Raw genomic sequence first — 17658 nt, 5'->3', positions numbered from 1 at the left:
TGCAGACCATGGTGATTGGGTGTGGTGTTTTTAAATAGTCTCTCTGCTCCTCGTGGTTCCAGAGCTGCTCCATAAAGGCCACACCTCCACCACTAACCTGGAGGGGTGGGTGGGTCACCCCCTGGACCCCATCGGCACCCTGTTCAGCACCCTGACGGAGTCGGGACGCGGAGGAGAGGAAGGCTCCAACACATGCCTGGACCTCTCGGGTACAAGAATCACACCTGGTGCATACACTCACCACACGCACACGCACGCTCACACACGCACACACACACACCACTGCACGATGTCCATGGTTTAGAAATAAATGCTCTCCGGGAATAAAAAGTGCTCTGACTAATTCACAGATTTTAATGAGACGGCTGTCTTGGTAACTAAAGATTTTGTTTTGCTGTTGGTCTAAAAAAAAGTCTTTAATTATGTTGAATGTGTATACTAAGTTGCAGCTTTGGCAGGATTTCAAAAAAAAGTTGATGGAATCAATCAATCTGATAAGATTCGTGTGCCTTCTCTCAAATGTCTTCACTCTGCCCATGATTGTGTGTTTGTCTCTCTCTCTCTCTCTCTCTCTCTCTCTCTCTCTCTCTCTCTCTCTCTCTCTCTCTCTCTCTCTCTCTCTCTCTCTCTCTCTCTCTCTCTCTCTCTCTCGCTCTAATGGGCTATTGAAATAGGAGCATTAAGCATTAGCGTTGACTTTTGAAGGGTGATCTGTACAGACAACTTCATCTGATGCACACAGTGGATTCTCAATATCAACTACAATGTTAAGTGCCTCTTCCTTCTCTCCCCCTCTCGTTTATCCCCTCTTCTTCAACCCCCTCTGTCTTACAGACTGCTCCAGTGTAGTGAGTCGTGCTGAACTCCAGCGAATGCCCGTGCAGAGGCTGCTCGGAGACGGCGAATCGTATGTGGCGCTTGCAGTGGAAACGGCTCTGATTGGTTTAGGCCAGCAGAGGGTCATGCCTGATGGGCTGTATGCCCAAGAGAAGGTGTGTCGCAACGAGGAGCAGCTATTGGCCAAGCTGCAGGAAGTGGAAGTGGATGACTCGCTGGTCAAAATCTTTCGCAAACAAGCCGTCTTTCTGTTGGAGGGTAAGCGAACCGACGCACGCACGCACGCACGCACACACACACACACACACACACACACACACACACACACACACACACACACACACACACACACACGCGCATGCATGCATGCATACATACATGCATGCATGCATGCATGCATGCATGCATGCATGCATACATACATACATACATACATACATACATACATACATACATACATACATACATACATACATACATACATACATACATACATACATACATACATACATACATACATACATACATACATACATACATACATACATACATACATACATACATACATACATACATACATACATACATACATACATACATACATACATACATACATACATACATACATACATACATACATACATACATACATACATACATACATACATACATACATACATACATACATACATACATACATACATACATACATACATACATACATACATACATACATACATACATACATACATACATACATACATACATACATACATACATACATACATACATACATACATACATACATACATACATACATACATACATACATACATACATACATACATACATACATACATACATACATACATACATACATACATACATACATACATACATACATACATACATACATACATACATACATACATACATACATACATACATACATACATACATACATACATACATACATACATACATACATACATACATACATACATACATACATACATACATACATACATACATACATACATACATACATACATACATACATACATACATACATACATACATACATACATACATACATACATACATACATACATACATACATACATACATACACACATACATACATACATACATACACACACACGTACCCCCATATTTTAAATTGACATCATCCCCCCTATTTCTCCCTTTTCATTAACTTCTCCTGTCCCACCCCTTTCCTCTTGCCCGCACTCAATGACTCTCTCTTTCTATCTCACTCTCTCACCCCTCTCGTAGCTTCCTCCCTCTTCCTCCCACACACCAGGCCTACACATTCTTGCTGAAACAGGAAAAATACACTGAACTCTGTCTCACTGTTTATTATCCTTTCATTTAGAGGCGCAAATAGAAGCTGAAATGACCTGGGCCAGACCAAAATGAGCTCTTTACACTCTGCCATGGATATTGTTTCAGTACACATACGCGCAAGCACACACACACACGCACACACACACACACACACACACACACACACACACACACACACACACACACACACACACACACACTCATATTTGTGAAGAATTTGTGTGAAAGGTGGGCTATGGTTGTGGTGGGGGTGGTGGTGAGGGGGTGTGACACATCCTCTCCCCCCCGCCTTTTTAAAACCTCCACATCCCCACCCTAACCCCCAGCTCTGTCTCAGCCCAAAGGCGACCACCCACCTCTGGCTGGGTGACTAATAGAGCAGCAGGCTCAGCGGCCTCTGGGGGCCCGGGGGGACGTCAGCAGGGCACACGTGTGATGTGGTCTCTGGCGCGGCGAGTCTGTGGGGCTTTAACACATCCCTCCGGAGACACCGGGGAGCGGGGGAGCCAGTCAGCACATCCGCAGCCGTATGGATCTTCTCAACACACACTGGGAGTTCAGTGCCACGTGGCTTTGACTTTAAAAGTGCTGTGAGGCTGAAATTAAAATGAAAAAAAGCGGATGTGTGGAGTACATCCCTCTATAGTTAAATTAATCCCCCCCCCCCTACCCCATAAAATAAACATTCGGAATGTCAGCAAGTTTATTTCCATTTCAACTTTTTTGATGTTTATTGGTCTGGCGGAGGTAACGCATGGGTTTATTTGAAGAGCCGTCGTGTTACTTAATAAAGTGGTGTCACGTGTCTGTGCTGATCGTTAAAACCTGTATCTTCTTCCTGTGTGTGCGCGCGCGTGTGTGTGTGTGTATGTATGTGTGTGTGAATGCGTTGAGAAGGTGGTCCCTACTCCGGCCTGGGGGAGATCGTCCACAGAGAGAGCGTACCCATGCACACCTTCGCCCGCTATCTCTTCACCTCTCTTCTACCTCATGATGCTGAGCTGGCCTACAGGATTGCACTGAGAGCGATGCGGTGAGTCCTCCCAACTCTGCTGTGTGTGTTACTGTGCGTGTTGGGTTGTTTGTTTGTCAGCGTGTGTGCGTCCCGGTCTGCGAGAATGTGAGTGTGACTTTACAATGTCGATTATCTCCAGATTTCTCTGTTTGAAATGTCTTTACTTCGTTGCTGCTTGCGTTTGTGTGTTTTTCCCAGCCTGTATTTTCTATCATAAGTTTTATGTTTGTGTACATTGTCTACATGTGGCAGCATCGGTGTGTGTGTGTGTGTCTACGTTCATGTGTGAACAAGCGGCCTGTGCAGTGTATGTGCATGTGTGTGTTAATCAGTGTACGCTTCCCTGTTTTGATGTTCTGACAAGTGGGAGCTAGATCAGTGAATATTAATTAGATTAATGAGAGTGTAATTAGTGGCTGTAATGAGGAGGAACACACACACACACACACACACACACACACACACACACACACACACACACACACACACACACACACACACACACACACACACACGAAACCACACTCATGCAGAGACACACGGATGCAAACCCACACATGCTGGGACCAGGCCTACAGGGACAGGGCCTGTTGTGCGTGAAGCACAAAGCAAGGCCGTCCCATCACATTCCCTCCTCAATGAGTCCACTTCCCCCACAATGCTGACGACAAATGATTAGTGAGTGAATGAATGGGGTCGGGGGGGGGGGTATTGGCCGTACCCCCTGTTTGCTATCTCACTGTAGAGTGTCACACAGACAGGCAGACGCAGAACAAAGGTAGCGCGCCGCGGCTAGGCTACAGCCAACGCGCCTCTACAGTCCTGACGCTAGCGCATCGAGAGCTTGGGGGGGGGGGGGGCATCCTTTGCTGCATGTACTCCCCTCTGCCCCATACCTCCCTGTCTATCTCAATCTATAAGGCATAAAAATGCAAAGATACTTCTTTAAAAAAAAAAAAGAGGTGGGTCTGGGTGAACGTGAACTGCACCAGGGGGAGACTGGAGTGTGTGTGTGTGTGTGGGGGGGGGGGGGTGTACAGACGCGCGACGGGAGGCGATGATGGAGACAGGGGTGATGGTGGAGGACGCAGCGGCGGCGTGCATGTACGCACGACATGCAAGGCGTCATGATCCTCGGCGATATTCAGCAGCACCAACCCCTACACTTCCTTCCTCTGTGACTCCGCCCTCCCATCCCACCCCCCCGGCCCCCGTCCCAGCCTGTGCGGTGTGAAACAGACGATTTAGAATAATACGGCCACTTACGGGTGCTCCTGGGAGCGGGGAGTGTCTACTCAGCACATAATGAATGTGTGTAATGTAGCGTAGGGTAATATGATAGCATATACCTACCCTGCTCCCTCGGGACGGCGACCAGTTAAATATAGAGAAGGAGGTATAAGAACCGGGCCTGCTTTTAATGGACCCATTACAACGCTATCATTGATACAAGAAGAAAGACAAGGGTAAAGGGAACCCAGTATCTCTCTCTCTTTCTCTCTCGCTCCTAGTCTCTCTCACGCTGCTACTATCCTCCCCTATCCTTCACCCTATTCACCCCCCCCCCACCCCCTTTCGTCCCTTTTCCTTACATCCTCCCTCCCTGCCTCTTTAGCGGAGCTAGCCTCAAAGCGTTGTGAGGGGAGGTGTTGTGCTCGCCGTGTGCGTGTTCCCCAACCTGTGAGTGACCTTGCCTTGTGTTGTTGACGTCTCATTAATTAAAGCAAGTGGGAGCAGGAGCACATGCTTTTGTGTCTGTTCACGGCGTCTGAGGAAAAAAAAGAAAAAGCAACTAAACAAAAGGAGCTACCTCCTAACTCGAAACGCCATGCCCAGCGTTTGAATATAAATTCAATTAAGGCAAAGCCGCCTCCCAATTTTTGGGATCCGACTGGACCTGTGCAGACAGGACGGTGTTCTCGCTGTGAATAGTCTTCATGGCTGATACACCTGGCACATGCTCTAGAGACCATGGAGCATGTGCCACTATCTATTACGTCTTCCAGGTGACCCTGTGTGTTGGTCACGTTTTGTCGAAGTAAGCAGTTTCATGTCTTGCACCGTGTCCCTCACGCACTATTGTTATGAGAGGTCAATACCCCAGCCAATCACTCACCTTGTCCATGTGTATGCATGGGCAGACACATGCAAATATACACTTCAGTAAACATCTCCTAAAATGTCACGATGGTTGTGTTCAGTAATCGCAGACACGGTGCAGAATCACGCCTATTCTTTATCATCCCTGACCCCGAGAAGACCCCCTCAGTCCAATCTATGGCCTCCTCGATTAGAGGGACCACTGAGTGCAAACACAAGCAATTTACATGTTTAGTGCTACTCTTCGCCATCAGTGAGAGGACGTGTGTGTGTGTGTGTGTGTGTGTGCGTTTGTCTCCCTCTCTTGATGAGACACACACGAACACAAGGACATAAACGTAGATTATTGGGAAAGTAAAGCAAATTACACAAGTAATCAGGAAAAGAACAGGGGAGTCAGCGTTTATTCAAGCATTAGATATTGATCCGGCTGATCAATGTATTCCTTGCATATCTCCAGGTCACTGCCAGTGGCCTGCTTTAATACGGTGATGTGAACAACACACAGGATAAGTCTACCCAATCCGACAGCATGTTCCAGCCTTTTCTACACCCTGTGAATTAAATGGGACATTCCACGTCAGTCAGAGACGTGCCAAACAGCCCCACCTCTTGGTAGACATGTGTTTAGCATTTGTGTCACTTATAAATTAGAACGCAAAGCTTCTCTTTCCTTAACTTTAGACATGACGGGAGCGGTAGGCAATGTGTTTGTCTGTGTTTGTGAGCAAACTAATAATATATTCCAAAATGGGAGAAAATTAATGTATCTTTTTTCTTATTTGATTTAGTCACTGGGATTAGAACGTTATACTTCTACATCCCGTTTCATGCATGAGAAAGGCTCACCAATGTCCTGCCAAAGGGTTGCACGTCAGTTGCGTTCTTCAGCTGTCGTGTTGTGTGGATGTAGAAGTGCTTTAGTGGAGGTTGTCCAGTGTGAGGCTTGTTTGATAACAGGGGATTTGATGGATGGTGTAATGGACATGTGTTTACAGTCAGAGAAGGAATAGCCGTATAGGTAAAGAGGTCAGTCGTCATGGTGATACTGACGAGAAGCCAAAAGACAGCACAGTTGGGCTGCTTATTGTCAATGTCTTGGCCATTTCCTCTTTTCTCTCTGTTTTAAGTGAGATTAAGCACATGCAGGGCTTAATTTACAGTGTGTGTTTCTATGCGTGTGTGTTTCAATGTGAATATTGTATTCTTATGTTTTATACATTAGAATTAAAATACATTGTTTTATTCATCTGTGTTGCAGGACATTCCATCTGCTTACTGACAGTATGTGTGTCAGGCCATTAGAGAGAGTGTGTGTGTGTGTGTGTGTGTGTGTGTGTGTGTGTGTGTGTGTGTGTGTGTGTGTGTGTGTGTGTGTGTGTGTGTGTGTGTGTGTGTGTGTGTGTGTGTGTGTGTGTGTGTGTGTGTGTGTGTGTGCCTCATCCGATCCATTTGTGCATCACTGGGCAATTCTTGGAGGCAGGGGTCCCCTTCCAAGAGCCCCCTTGTTTGCTTCCCTCTAGCCTACACACACCCTGCACTGGAGCATGCATGTATGTGTATTTACACATTCCTTATATCTGAGACGGCCCCCCTCCCCACAACCACCGGTCTGGTCCTGATAGTCTTTCCCATGGCTTGGCTTTATCACATCAATATAGCTTGGGTAGCACCTCACAGCTCTTTCGTATGAACCATTTATATTCATCACCACTAAGCAGTGCTGTAAAAGAATGAAAAAAATAATGGAATTTTATATTTAAAGCAGTGTTCTTGTTGAGGTGATTCCAGCTGACGAGATGATGACCCTGTAGGGAATCTTAAGAGTGTTATTTATACTTTGTGGTGGTGGGTGTGCAGTATCAGAGCATAACATTCTCTCTCCCACCCTTGAACTTTTGCATCATGGAACATAGGTGATACCTAGCGACCATCTTGGTTCTAAACACTAGCTGGGTGGGGGGGTCTGAATGCGGAATCCTCGCCGCCATATTGGTTCTAAACGCTAGACGGGTGGGGGGAACTGAATGTGGAATCTGCCTTCAGTTCCCACCTACCAGCCAGGGTTAGAAACAAGATGGCCGCAAGGTGACTAAGGCCCATGGAACTCTAGCACACTGTGTTTTTCTCCTCCAAGACGCTCATTTCTCAGCCACCGAAGACTCACAAAGTTCTGTCTGAACGGAGAACTCTGGTGGAAGCTCCACCAGAGCCCCGTCAGGAATGTTGATGAGGCCTCAGCCTTTCACCAGAGGCTCTTTTCTCGTTGCATTTCTACACCCCAGGAATCTTCCAGAAGGCCCCAGTGTGGGCGGGTGTGTGTGTATGTGGTTGAAGGAGCATTCAGCAGCTCCTCAGATGTGCCCCGGTTACTATGGCATCCAAACATCTCCATTTTCGCACGAGGATCGCAGGGTTCACACCTCCTCCTTCCTTGAGTCCTCCTCTCCTGGAGAGGTGGACCACGCTGGTACCTCTTCTGGCCGGATCATGACGGGAGGGGGGGGGGGGGATTCTCTTGTTGTAGCCTGCTGTTGTTGTTGTCGTCAGGTGGCAACAGCAATCACATGAACCTTGCTCAGAATCTGAAGGTAGTATTTAGCGTCAAAAACGCCCTTACTAGGCTGCTCTGTTGTGTTTCCATACAGGCATGTGTGTGTGTGTGTGCCCACATGCAATCTATAAGTGTGTGCCCGTGTCGGGTAGATGTGTGTGTGTGTGTGCATGCGTGTGCTTGTGCGTGTGCGTGTGCATGTGCGTGTGTGTGTGTGTCCATTGGCGTTTCCATTCATGTGTGTCGGTATGTTGTTTGATGTGTGTCCAGCCTTACGGGCTGGGAGGTGAATCCTTTAATTTCCCCATGGACTCAATTAGCTTTGTGATTGGCTGACGGGAGGCCAGGTTGTGCTGTCTTCTGAAGGCAGGAAGACCTTTGAAACAGAGGTTGGGGGGGGGGGGGGGGGATAGCGAGGTAGAATAGTAGATGAGCTGGCCAGTATGCTGGTGCTGCTTGTGGTGGGGGTGCTGGGGCTGGGGGTAGTGCTTGGGCTGGCGGGGCTGGAGATGGTATGGCTGGTGGTGGTGGTGGTGGTGGTGGGGGGGGGTTATGAAGGGGCTGGTTAGGCTGGTGGTGGGGGGGGGGGGGGGGGGGGGGGGGGGGGGGGTTGTGCTGATGTCGGGGGGGGGTTGGTGCTTCATGGGGGGGTTGGTGCTTCACTGTGGGGGTGGTGTGGGCGGTGGGTGGTGCTTCATGTGGGGTGGGGGGGGGGGGGGGGGTTGGGGGGATGGTACCATGCTTGCCTGACTGTTATCAAGACCAGGGGCTGTCAGTAGGTCTGTAATGAGACGGCTGGCCCAGCAGGAGCCCCTGTCCTCTATTCAAGCAGGTGTACGATGGCCCTGACTCCATTACTGCCAGTTAAGACCAGTCCGCAGAAACATACTGATTAAACCTTTGGTTTTTGCAGTTGCAAAAGCCCCTGGTCATGAAGGCATGTTTTTTTTCTTCTATTTCTGTTATATTAATTATATTATTATATTAGTGTGTGTGTGTGTGTGTGTGTGTGTGTGTGTGTGTGTGTGTGTGTGTGTGTGTGTGTGTGTGTGTGTGTGTGTGTGTGTGTGTGTGTGTGTGTGTGTGTGTGTGTGCAATAGCCATATGGTTACTTTTTTACGCTACTGTCCCTCATTTAATTCAATTTAATTTTTTCCCTAAAAACCAATCTCTCCTTGAGAGTGATTGTAGCGCGTGGTTTTGTCTTTTGTTTATTTTGTATCTATAAGGAATGTCGTTGTTTGGCTAAATGATTGCAGCCAGCTGTGTGTTCAAAAAGAGGTCTGGCGGTGACACTGGAGTTGAACCCGGTGAGGAGCTGCTATCTTGACTCTTTTAATCCCAGCCAGGTCAGAGGTGTTAGTTATTGGTTATTGGTGGCGAGGTGAGAGTTCAGAGGTTAAGTGGTGGTAGGATTCAAGAGTTAAAGTGTACTATTGTAGCCAGGTGAGTGTTTGATGGTCGGCTCAGATATATAGCTCTGCATACCTTCTTGATTCAGGGTTTTAAGAACGTACCGTCAATGCTAACCTTGTTCCCAGGCGTTCCGATTGCTATTGGCGAGAGAGCGAGGGCGGAATGCCGTGCACGCTTCAGAGGGAGCGATCTTCGTTTCAGTTCCATGGGATTAGCGTTCAGAGAATGGAAGGCACTTTCGACAGAGGAATATACTTGTTCTACATGTTTTGGATATAAGCTTTGTCAAAGGCTTTTGTCAGAACTCCCTATTCTCTGTGTCTTTCTTGTTGTTCTGTTAGTCATGTTCTCGTTCTTCTCGCTCTGAGGACATATGACTGATAACTGGCGTAAAAATCTCATAGGAAGCAAGTGAACAGAAACTGTGCTACGGTAGACGTGGATTCCACTACAAGTCACGACCCTCCGTCAGTCTGCTTAAATGCAATGCAACCCCGCTGTGGTGTTTCCTTTAATCCTGTTGGCGGATTTGCGGCGGATTAAAGCAGGTGCCCTGTCTCGGTGATTAATCATCTTCATCTCTCTCGCCCTCACTCTGTCAGGTTGCCTGTGCTGGAGTCCACAGCCTTGCCTGGTGACCTCTCGCGACCCCACCACATGGTATCGGTGGTGCCCAACCGCTACCCCCGCTGGTTCACCCTCAGCCACATAGAGTCCCAGCAGTGTGAACTGGCCTCCACCATGCTCACCGCCGCCAAAGGTACGCACGCACGCACGCACGCACGCACGCACGCACGCACGCACGCACGCACGCACGCACGCACGCACGCACGCACGCACGCACGCACGCACGCACGCACGCACGCACGCACGCACGCACGCACGCACGCACGCACGCACGCACGCACGCACACACACACACACACACACACACACACGCAGTTAGGATACCAATACATTCATGGCATCATCGTCATTTTATTCTAATGATGAGGCTTGATAGGATAGTATGGGCAGAAGGGGTTTTGTGACCTCCACCTCGTGGAAAGGTTCTGAGTTCAAACCCCATTTCTATTGTGCAACCCCTGAACAGCTCCTATACAACACGCACCCTAAAGTTACTGTCAGTTAAAAAAAACGAACCCACGTATGACGTTGGTTTGTCGCCCTCCTCTCCAGGGGACAGTCGCAGGCTGGAGACGGTTCTGGAGTCCATCCAGAAGAACATCCACTCATCCTCACACATCTTCAAACTGGCCCAGGACGCCTTCAAGATCGCCACGCTGATGGACAGCCTTCCCGACATCACACTGCTCAAAGTCTCCCTGGAGCTGGGCCTGCAGGTAGCCCAACCGATGCTCCAGCCACCACCACCTGCAACTCACCCACACCTCCCAGCCTTCAGCCGGAGCTCTGCAGAGAGCTTTGTCACGGGGAGGAGCTAGCCTCAGCCGATACAAATGTTTATACAAATTGCTGATAATACCCAATGCCGTCCGAAGTAGAGCGCATTGGTGCAGCCGTTCATTTTCAACTATTTCCAACACCGTGCAAAGGAGGAGGTAGAAGGTAGCTAGGCAACCACAATAGGCCTGGTTGTTCGACTATTGAGGAAAATGAAATGATTCACATTAACTGGTTTAAATTTTTCTGTGACTCAGCAGAATAATCTGTGTGTATGTAGTTAGCACCTTTGTGACGTTAAAATAGCCATCATCTGTAAAAAGGGCTTCAACAGAGACCAAACTCCAGGAAGACGAAGTATACGTGCCAAACTCCAGGCCTCGCACACCATACAGAGTCATGAACGCAACGCGGAACGCTCCCAAGCTGGACGGAGCTGTAGATGGCTGCTCCCACTTTATTTTTGGATTGTCATGGAACTGAACACTATTCGGCTCCTTAGATTGCATATCGGTTTTTCAATTTAATTGCAGTCAATAAAACCGCAATTTGAATCTTTAGAGAAGTGATCCGTATGGTTTGGTAAACACATTAGCATTCTTTCTGGTCCTAATTCAAGAATAATATGAATTTACATAATGGCCAAATGCAGAGGGCGTGATTGGATATTCTCACCCAATTACGATTTGAATGGAATCATCTTGTCTGTTTGCAATTATGCCTTTTAAAATAATGGTGTACCTAGCTGACATTAGTTAGACCACACACGAGAATAGTAAAATAACCGGAAATAATAAGGGTTTGAAGCAGGGGCCCAGTTGGGATGAACACAGTGAAAACATGTCATGGTGGTTTATAATGATAAATTGTTGTTCATTTATTTTGTTAAATTTTATTTAGTCTTCCATGTACCTAATGCCGTTTGAAGCTTAATAAAACCATTTTTTCCCCTAACCTTCTCTCCACTAGGTAATGAGAATAACTCTGTCCACGTTAAACTGGAGAAGGAGAGAGATGGTGCGCTGGTTAGTCACATGTGCCACTGAAGTGGGTAAGTGACCTCTGCTACCTGCTCGGACACAGCCTGTTATACTGCTCACTGCAAGGTATCAAATGAATTCACAGTCGCTTTTAGCTCCGTGCAGGGCAGGGGGTGCGACCTTGATGTTTCTGGGCCAGACAGTCACTCTATTGTGATTGGCTAATTATAAATTGCTGCTCAGGTGTTTGTCTAGGTCTACAACCATTTAGATGCAGAAACCCCTGCCCACTATGTGTAATTGTAAACCCATCCTGGGAGCAAATAAAAAACAAAACGTATGTAATCAACTTGTGACTGATCAGACTGTATTGTAGATGAATTTGTCAGTTTGCTCACTTAAATCAAGACTTAATAATATGATCAAATACACCAGTCAACTTACCTACACCTTTAGTTACACCGTTTGTGTGTGTGTGTGTGTGTTTGTGTGTGTGTGTGTGTGTGTGTGTGCGTGTGCGTGTGCGTGTGGGCGTGTGCGTATCTGTGTGTGTTTGCCAGGTGTGTACGCCCTGGACAGCATCATGCAGAGCTGGTTCACCCTGTTCACCCCCACGGAGGCCACCAGCATCGTGGCCACCACCGTCATGTCCAACAGCACCATCGTCCGGCTCCACCTCGACTGCCACCAGCAGGAGAACCTGGCCTCCTCGGCCCGCACCCTGGCCCTGCAGTGCGCCATGAAGGACCCCCAGAACTGCGCCCTGTCGGCCCTCACCCTCTGCGAGAAGGACCACATCGCCTTCGAGACGGCCTACCAGATCGTGCTGGACGCGGCGGCCACGGGCATGAGCTACACGCAGCTGTTCACCATCGCGCGCTACATGGAGCACCGCGGCTACCCCATGCGCGCGTACAAGCTCGCCACGCTGGCCATGGCGCACCTCAACCTCAGCTACAACCAGGACACGCACCCGGCCATCAACGACGTGCTGTGGGCGTGCGCGCTCAGCCACTCGCTGGGTAAGAACGAGTTGGCGGCCGTCATCCCCCTGGTGGTGAAGAGCGTGAAGTGCGCCACGGTGCTGTCGGACATTTTGCGGCGGTGCACGCTGACCACGCCGGGCATGGTGTCGGCGCTGCACAGCCGGAGGAACTCGGGGAAGCTGATGTCGCTGGACAAGGCGCCGCTCAGGCAGCTGCTGGACGCCACCATCGGGGCCTACATCAACACCACCCACTCGCGGCTCACGCACATCAGCCCGCGGCACTACAGCGAGTTCATCGAGTTCCTGGGGAAGGCGCGGGAGACGTTCATGATGGCGCACGACGGACACATTCAGTTCACGCAGTTCATAGACAACCTGAAACAGATCTACAAGGGCAAAAAGAAACTGATGATGCTGGTGAGGGAGAGGTTTGGCTGAAGGGGGGAGGGGGGGGGGGGCGATCCACCGCACCCTTCCCCCTCTCCCTGCCCCTCCCCCACACGCTAGGACTTTTCTATTAACTTGAGTCTGCCTTTTGAACTTCTTTTGAACTTACGAAATAGACACGGCAAATAAAACTGGGGATGTGACTTGTACGACGGAAGCAAAAAAAAGAGAAAGGAAAAGATGAAAAAAATCAACAGAGCCACACACGCGGTATTATTGTTCTTGCTGTTGTTATTGTTATAAACATTATTCCTATTATTAATTATTATTATTACTACTACGTGTACAGAAGTGTTTTATTTTTCAGATTCAGAAGAGAGGAAATTTGTCCCGTTGTGAATGTTGTGTGTGTTTCTCTACATGTGTGTGAGAGGAAAACAGGAAAGTGAAATGGCTTTTTTATATATTGTTTCTTTTTGAATCACGTCTTTTACGACCCCTACCCCACCCTTCCTCTTTTTTCACGTTTATATTGAGTTGTATGTTATCAAGTGGCAAACGCCCTGCTACGGTAGCGCTCATGTTCCAGACAAACTAACCAACAAACCCCAATCTCAGCGTTCTCAACAAAAAAAACGAAAACTAACTATGGCTTTAAACCACACAAAGCACCTCTCTCGCTCTCTCAGCTCTTTAGTCTCCATTCTTTGATCCTCTCTCGCCTCTATTCTCTCTCTCTGTCTTATCTCTCTATGCCTCTCTCTCTCTGACTCTTCACCCCCCCAACACACACGCACACACACACTCTTCCCAGGACCACTGGGCATTGGTCAGCACAGCTTGGCCTAAGAGTATGGCTCGGCACAATTTTTGGGTTCGCAATGACGCACTAAAGTCGCGTCAGCGTTCCTCCTGACCCAGCACACCGCTGCAGCACTTGAGTGAGCCACTACCCCCCTCCCCACCTGTGTGAGCTAATAGCTCGATGTGAGCTTCATAGAAACTGTGTTCTCAGCCTCCTCCTGTTGCCGCTGTAGTCGGCCATTTCATAACTCCTCCTCTGTAATAAAAAATACCACACCTTGGGCCAGAGGACGGTACGTGCGCTCTACTAGTAACGGCATTGCTGTGCCATTTGAGCACGGCCGTGAGTATTATTCGTTGATTATCGCTCTTTGGGGGTTTTCTTTCGGAGCCAGGTGCAATGAAATATTTACTAAATAACTGATACTGTGTTTTGATCATGAATCAAAGGGTAATCTAGGCCTGGTCGGAGACGAGGCTACCTCAGATGTGGTATATCGCACTTGCTCCAACTGTGGTGTCGTACTTTTAATACTACCGCGAATCACCTTGTGTGTAACAGCTGACTGAAACGGAGCAGTCGACGGTCCTTGGCTAATAAATAAGACCTAGAACACGAAGCTAGACCGAGATGAGTCACGGCGACCTCCGGACAGTTTCGGCCATTTGAGTTGAGCTTTTGAGGCGTTCCCCAGCTAACGTTAGTTCATGAAAACTAAAACAATACGAAATCAGCTGGCTATTAGCAAGACAAGAGGCTAAAAGAAAAAGACAAAAAGATGTGTGAGCATGCCATTCTCCGCTGTAGCTGTTAGTCACCGGTGTAGCTATACGGTAGTGGTGGTGTATTTATTCATTCGAGGTAGGCCAGTGTCATGACCCTCCGTGCATGTGAACCAATAGGAAGTAGGCTTCTACTGTTACACGTCATTGTGTGGAACTTTCAGCAACTGTCACAGAATGTTCTCAGGGATTTCTCTACACAGTTACAAAAACAAAACAGGCGGGAATAATGAACGATTGAACGACTGAACTCCAGGAAAAAAGACAAGAAGTGACACGACACGAGCGAGCGTTTATTCTACTCTGTATATATATGCCATAGTATATGTCTGAATATGGAGGATCTGAAAGTATATGTTAACTAATTTATACAGAGTATTCTATGTAATGTGAAATACTTGAAGCCGCTGTAGTTTGCTCTATCTCCCTCTCTTGCTCTGTTATTTCTGTTCTTTTTTTTTTTACTGGTATTGTTTAATTTCATTAATATCACAGGACATATCAAAAGGACTTGGCCGACCTTGTGTTAGGGCCGGTCGGACTAGCTGATGTTTCGGGTCGTGAGAGGAAGGATCTGGTCTTAAATATAGGTGGCATTGGTGTTGCTGCCGAAAAACAATGGTGTCTTATACATTCTCACTGACTGATGCACAGAATGGGCATAGGATGATTGAACACATTCAAGTTCTTGTTATTACCCTGATCACAGGAAATGTTTCAGAAAATTCCTTCTGGTCAATCTATTTTTCATACGAGTCTCCTTTAAAAAACTTTTTGTTAATAACAAATGGAATGTTATTTAGGCAGAATGTGGATTACTGTGTTGAGATCTGTTGAACTCGTAAGTTTCAACTTCTGTTGCGGTAATAAAAAACAACAACCCACATAGCCACTGGCTGAATAGTTTCACAATCATAAATCCCTCTGTTGGTGGACCAGATACTGAGACGATGAATCACACTGTTTAATATATCATGCTATCAATGTTATCATTCAACAAGTCTTGGCCATTCTGTTCCAGTAAGCAACATAAACCACATTATCAGATTCTCTTCAGCACTGTTACAAACGTTTGATCGAATCTTGCCTTTTTTACTTTCTTCCTTTTCTTTCTTTCAATCTTTCTTTCTTTTTTTCGGTAAACACACATTTCCTCCCTGCATTTTGTTTTGTTTATTTCTTTGTTTTACTATCTGTTCATTAAAGATGAAAGCAGCCTTTTCTCTTGCCTTGTCTTAATGCTTTAAAGTAACCAAACTGGAGATCTAACAACCAAACGTGTTCCAAGTGGTGAGAGACAACCTGCCTTGGTCCTAGCTTTAGTGTCCTTAATTAGTAAGTTGAATGGCTGTCTACTACTCATGCTTTAACAAAGCAATTCCTCACGTGTGTTTGGTGAACAAAAAAATACCTGTTGTCCCGTGTCTGTCTGTCTGTCTGTCTGTTATTTTCTTCAGCAACAATTTCCTCTGAAGTCTTTCTAGCGGATTTTTTATTTGTTTCTTTATTTTTTTGTGTAGGAATCTTCTGCTTTCTCGTTTTATTTATTACAATGACCCATGTATACATGCTTATGAAATTAAGATTTGATACGCCGATATCAATTTATTTATGTAACTAAATCACTGTTTTATAATCTTGTTAATGAGTCGATGATTGATTTTTTTTTGTTTTTTTGTTTTTGTTTTAATAAAAGCTAGTTTTTTGAAAGTTATTCGGCAGGGCTGCAGTAACATTTATTTTTACACGTTCACGTTCATACAACTCACAATGTCTAATGTCGTTGGGTACACTTGTGTCCCAGTCAATCTGTGTCTGCTTGTTTCGGGATTGAGCCTATAGAAAAGAGTCATTGGAGACCACTGTTAGATATCAATCAAGTGTCAGCAGTGAGAGTGAGAAGGATCGCTCGCGCTGTAGCACCTGCATTTCCCACTGTCATCCACAGGAGCCCATGGGGGATATCAAATATATCCATTGATATTCACAAGCTCTTTAAGGCTTCTGTCAAACAGGCACATTCAGCTAACCAGAGTAGCCTGTTTACAAGCTTCAAACACAGCTCTGCCACGGGATGACTAAATCACTGTGTAGTCTGTGGGGTGCCAGTGTGCTATGTGTGTGGATGTGTAGCTCATATATAAATATGTGTGTATTCCAGTGTGTGTACATATGTGTGTATCTCAGTGAGTGTATATATGTATGGGTGTGTGTATGTATGGGTTTTTGTGTGTGTTTATATATGTGTGTGTGTGTGTGTGTGTGTGTGTGTGTGTGTGTGTGTGTGTGTGTGTGTGTGTGTGTATATGTGTGTGTATATATATGTGAACGTGTGTGTCTGTGTATATGTGTGTGTATAATATAGGTGAGCGTGTGTGTGTGTGTGTGTATATGTGTGTGTATATATGTGAGCGTGTGTGTGTGTGTATATGTGTGTGTATAATATAGGTGAGCGTGTGTGTGTGTGTGTGTGTGTATATGTGTGTGTATATATGTGTGTGTGTGTGTGTGTGTGTGTGTGTGTGTGTGTGAGGGCCTGTGGGGAGGCGATAGGAACAGGTGGGTAGCTCCAGACTACAGGAGCTCCTGACAGCAGTGGGGTCCCCCGACTCCCAGCCCCTCATTAAACATTGACACAAAAACACTGCAACTGTCTGTAGGAGAGCAGTAATGAAGCCCCGCCTGCTACACTACTACACACACACTGCAACTTAGCACCGCACGAGCTCCAGTCCCACGCGTGTGTGTGTGTGTGTCGGTGTGTGTGTGTGTGTGTGTCGGTGTGTCGGTGCGGATCGTTTTCTGTCCATCCATCCATGCATGTGTATGTGTATGTACAGTTGCATGCATTTGTGATGCATTCATGCAGTGCGCCGTCCGTCTGGCTGTGTGTGTGTATGTGTGTGTGCGTGCGTGTGTGTGTGTGTGTGCGCACTAATGAGACACATTCGTACACATAGGTGTTCCCTCGGATATGGAGGAATTCGTCAGCTTCTGCAACAGAAGCGCCAGTCCACTGTCA

At 47.0% G+C, this 17658-nt stretch overlaps 1 protein-coding gene across 2 annotated transcripts in view; it reads left to right on the top strand.

Annotated features, from left to right (window-relative positions):
• Positions 1-16761, top strand: part of LOC130384112 (zinc finger SWIM domain-containing protein 6-like) — a 53586-nt gene extending 36825 nt beyond the window's left edge. The window contains exons 8-14 of one of the 2 annotated variants that reach the window (XM_056592144.1): positions 63-227; positions 835-1095; positions 3103-3238; positions 9893-10050; positions 10470-10633; positions 11664-11745; positions 12235-16761. In XM_056592144.1, the coding sequence (XP_056448119.1) occupies positions 63-227; positions 835-1095; positions 3103-3238; positions 9893-10050; positions 10470-10633; positions 11664-11745; positions 12235-13100 (1832 nt within the window). In that variant the 3' untranslated portion in view covers positions 13101-16761. The remainder of the gene's footprint in view (positions 1-62; positions 228-834; positions 1096-3102; positions 3239-9892; positions 10051-10469; positions 10634-11663; positions 11746-12234) is intronic. The other variant, XM_056592145.1, reaches the window with a different exon arrangement.
• Positions 16762-17658: the final 897 nt, after the last annotated feature.

The sequence above is a fragment of the Gadus chalcogrammus genome, chromosome 6 (assembly GCF_026213295.1).
Source record: "Gadus chalcogrammus isolate NIFS_2021 chromosome 6, NIFS_Gcha_1.0, whole genome shotgun sequence".
NCBI classification, from domain to species: domain Eukaryota; kingdom Metazoa; phylum Chordata; class Actinopteri; order Gadiformes; family Gadidae; genus Gadus; species Gadus chalcogrammus.
This window is presented reverse-complemented; position numbering and strand designations above follow the sequence as displayed.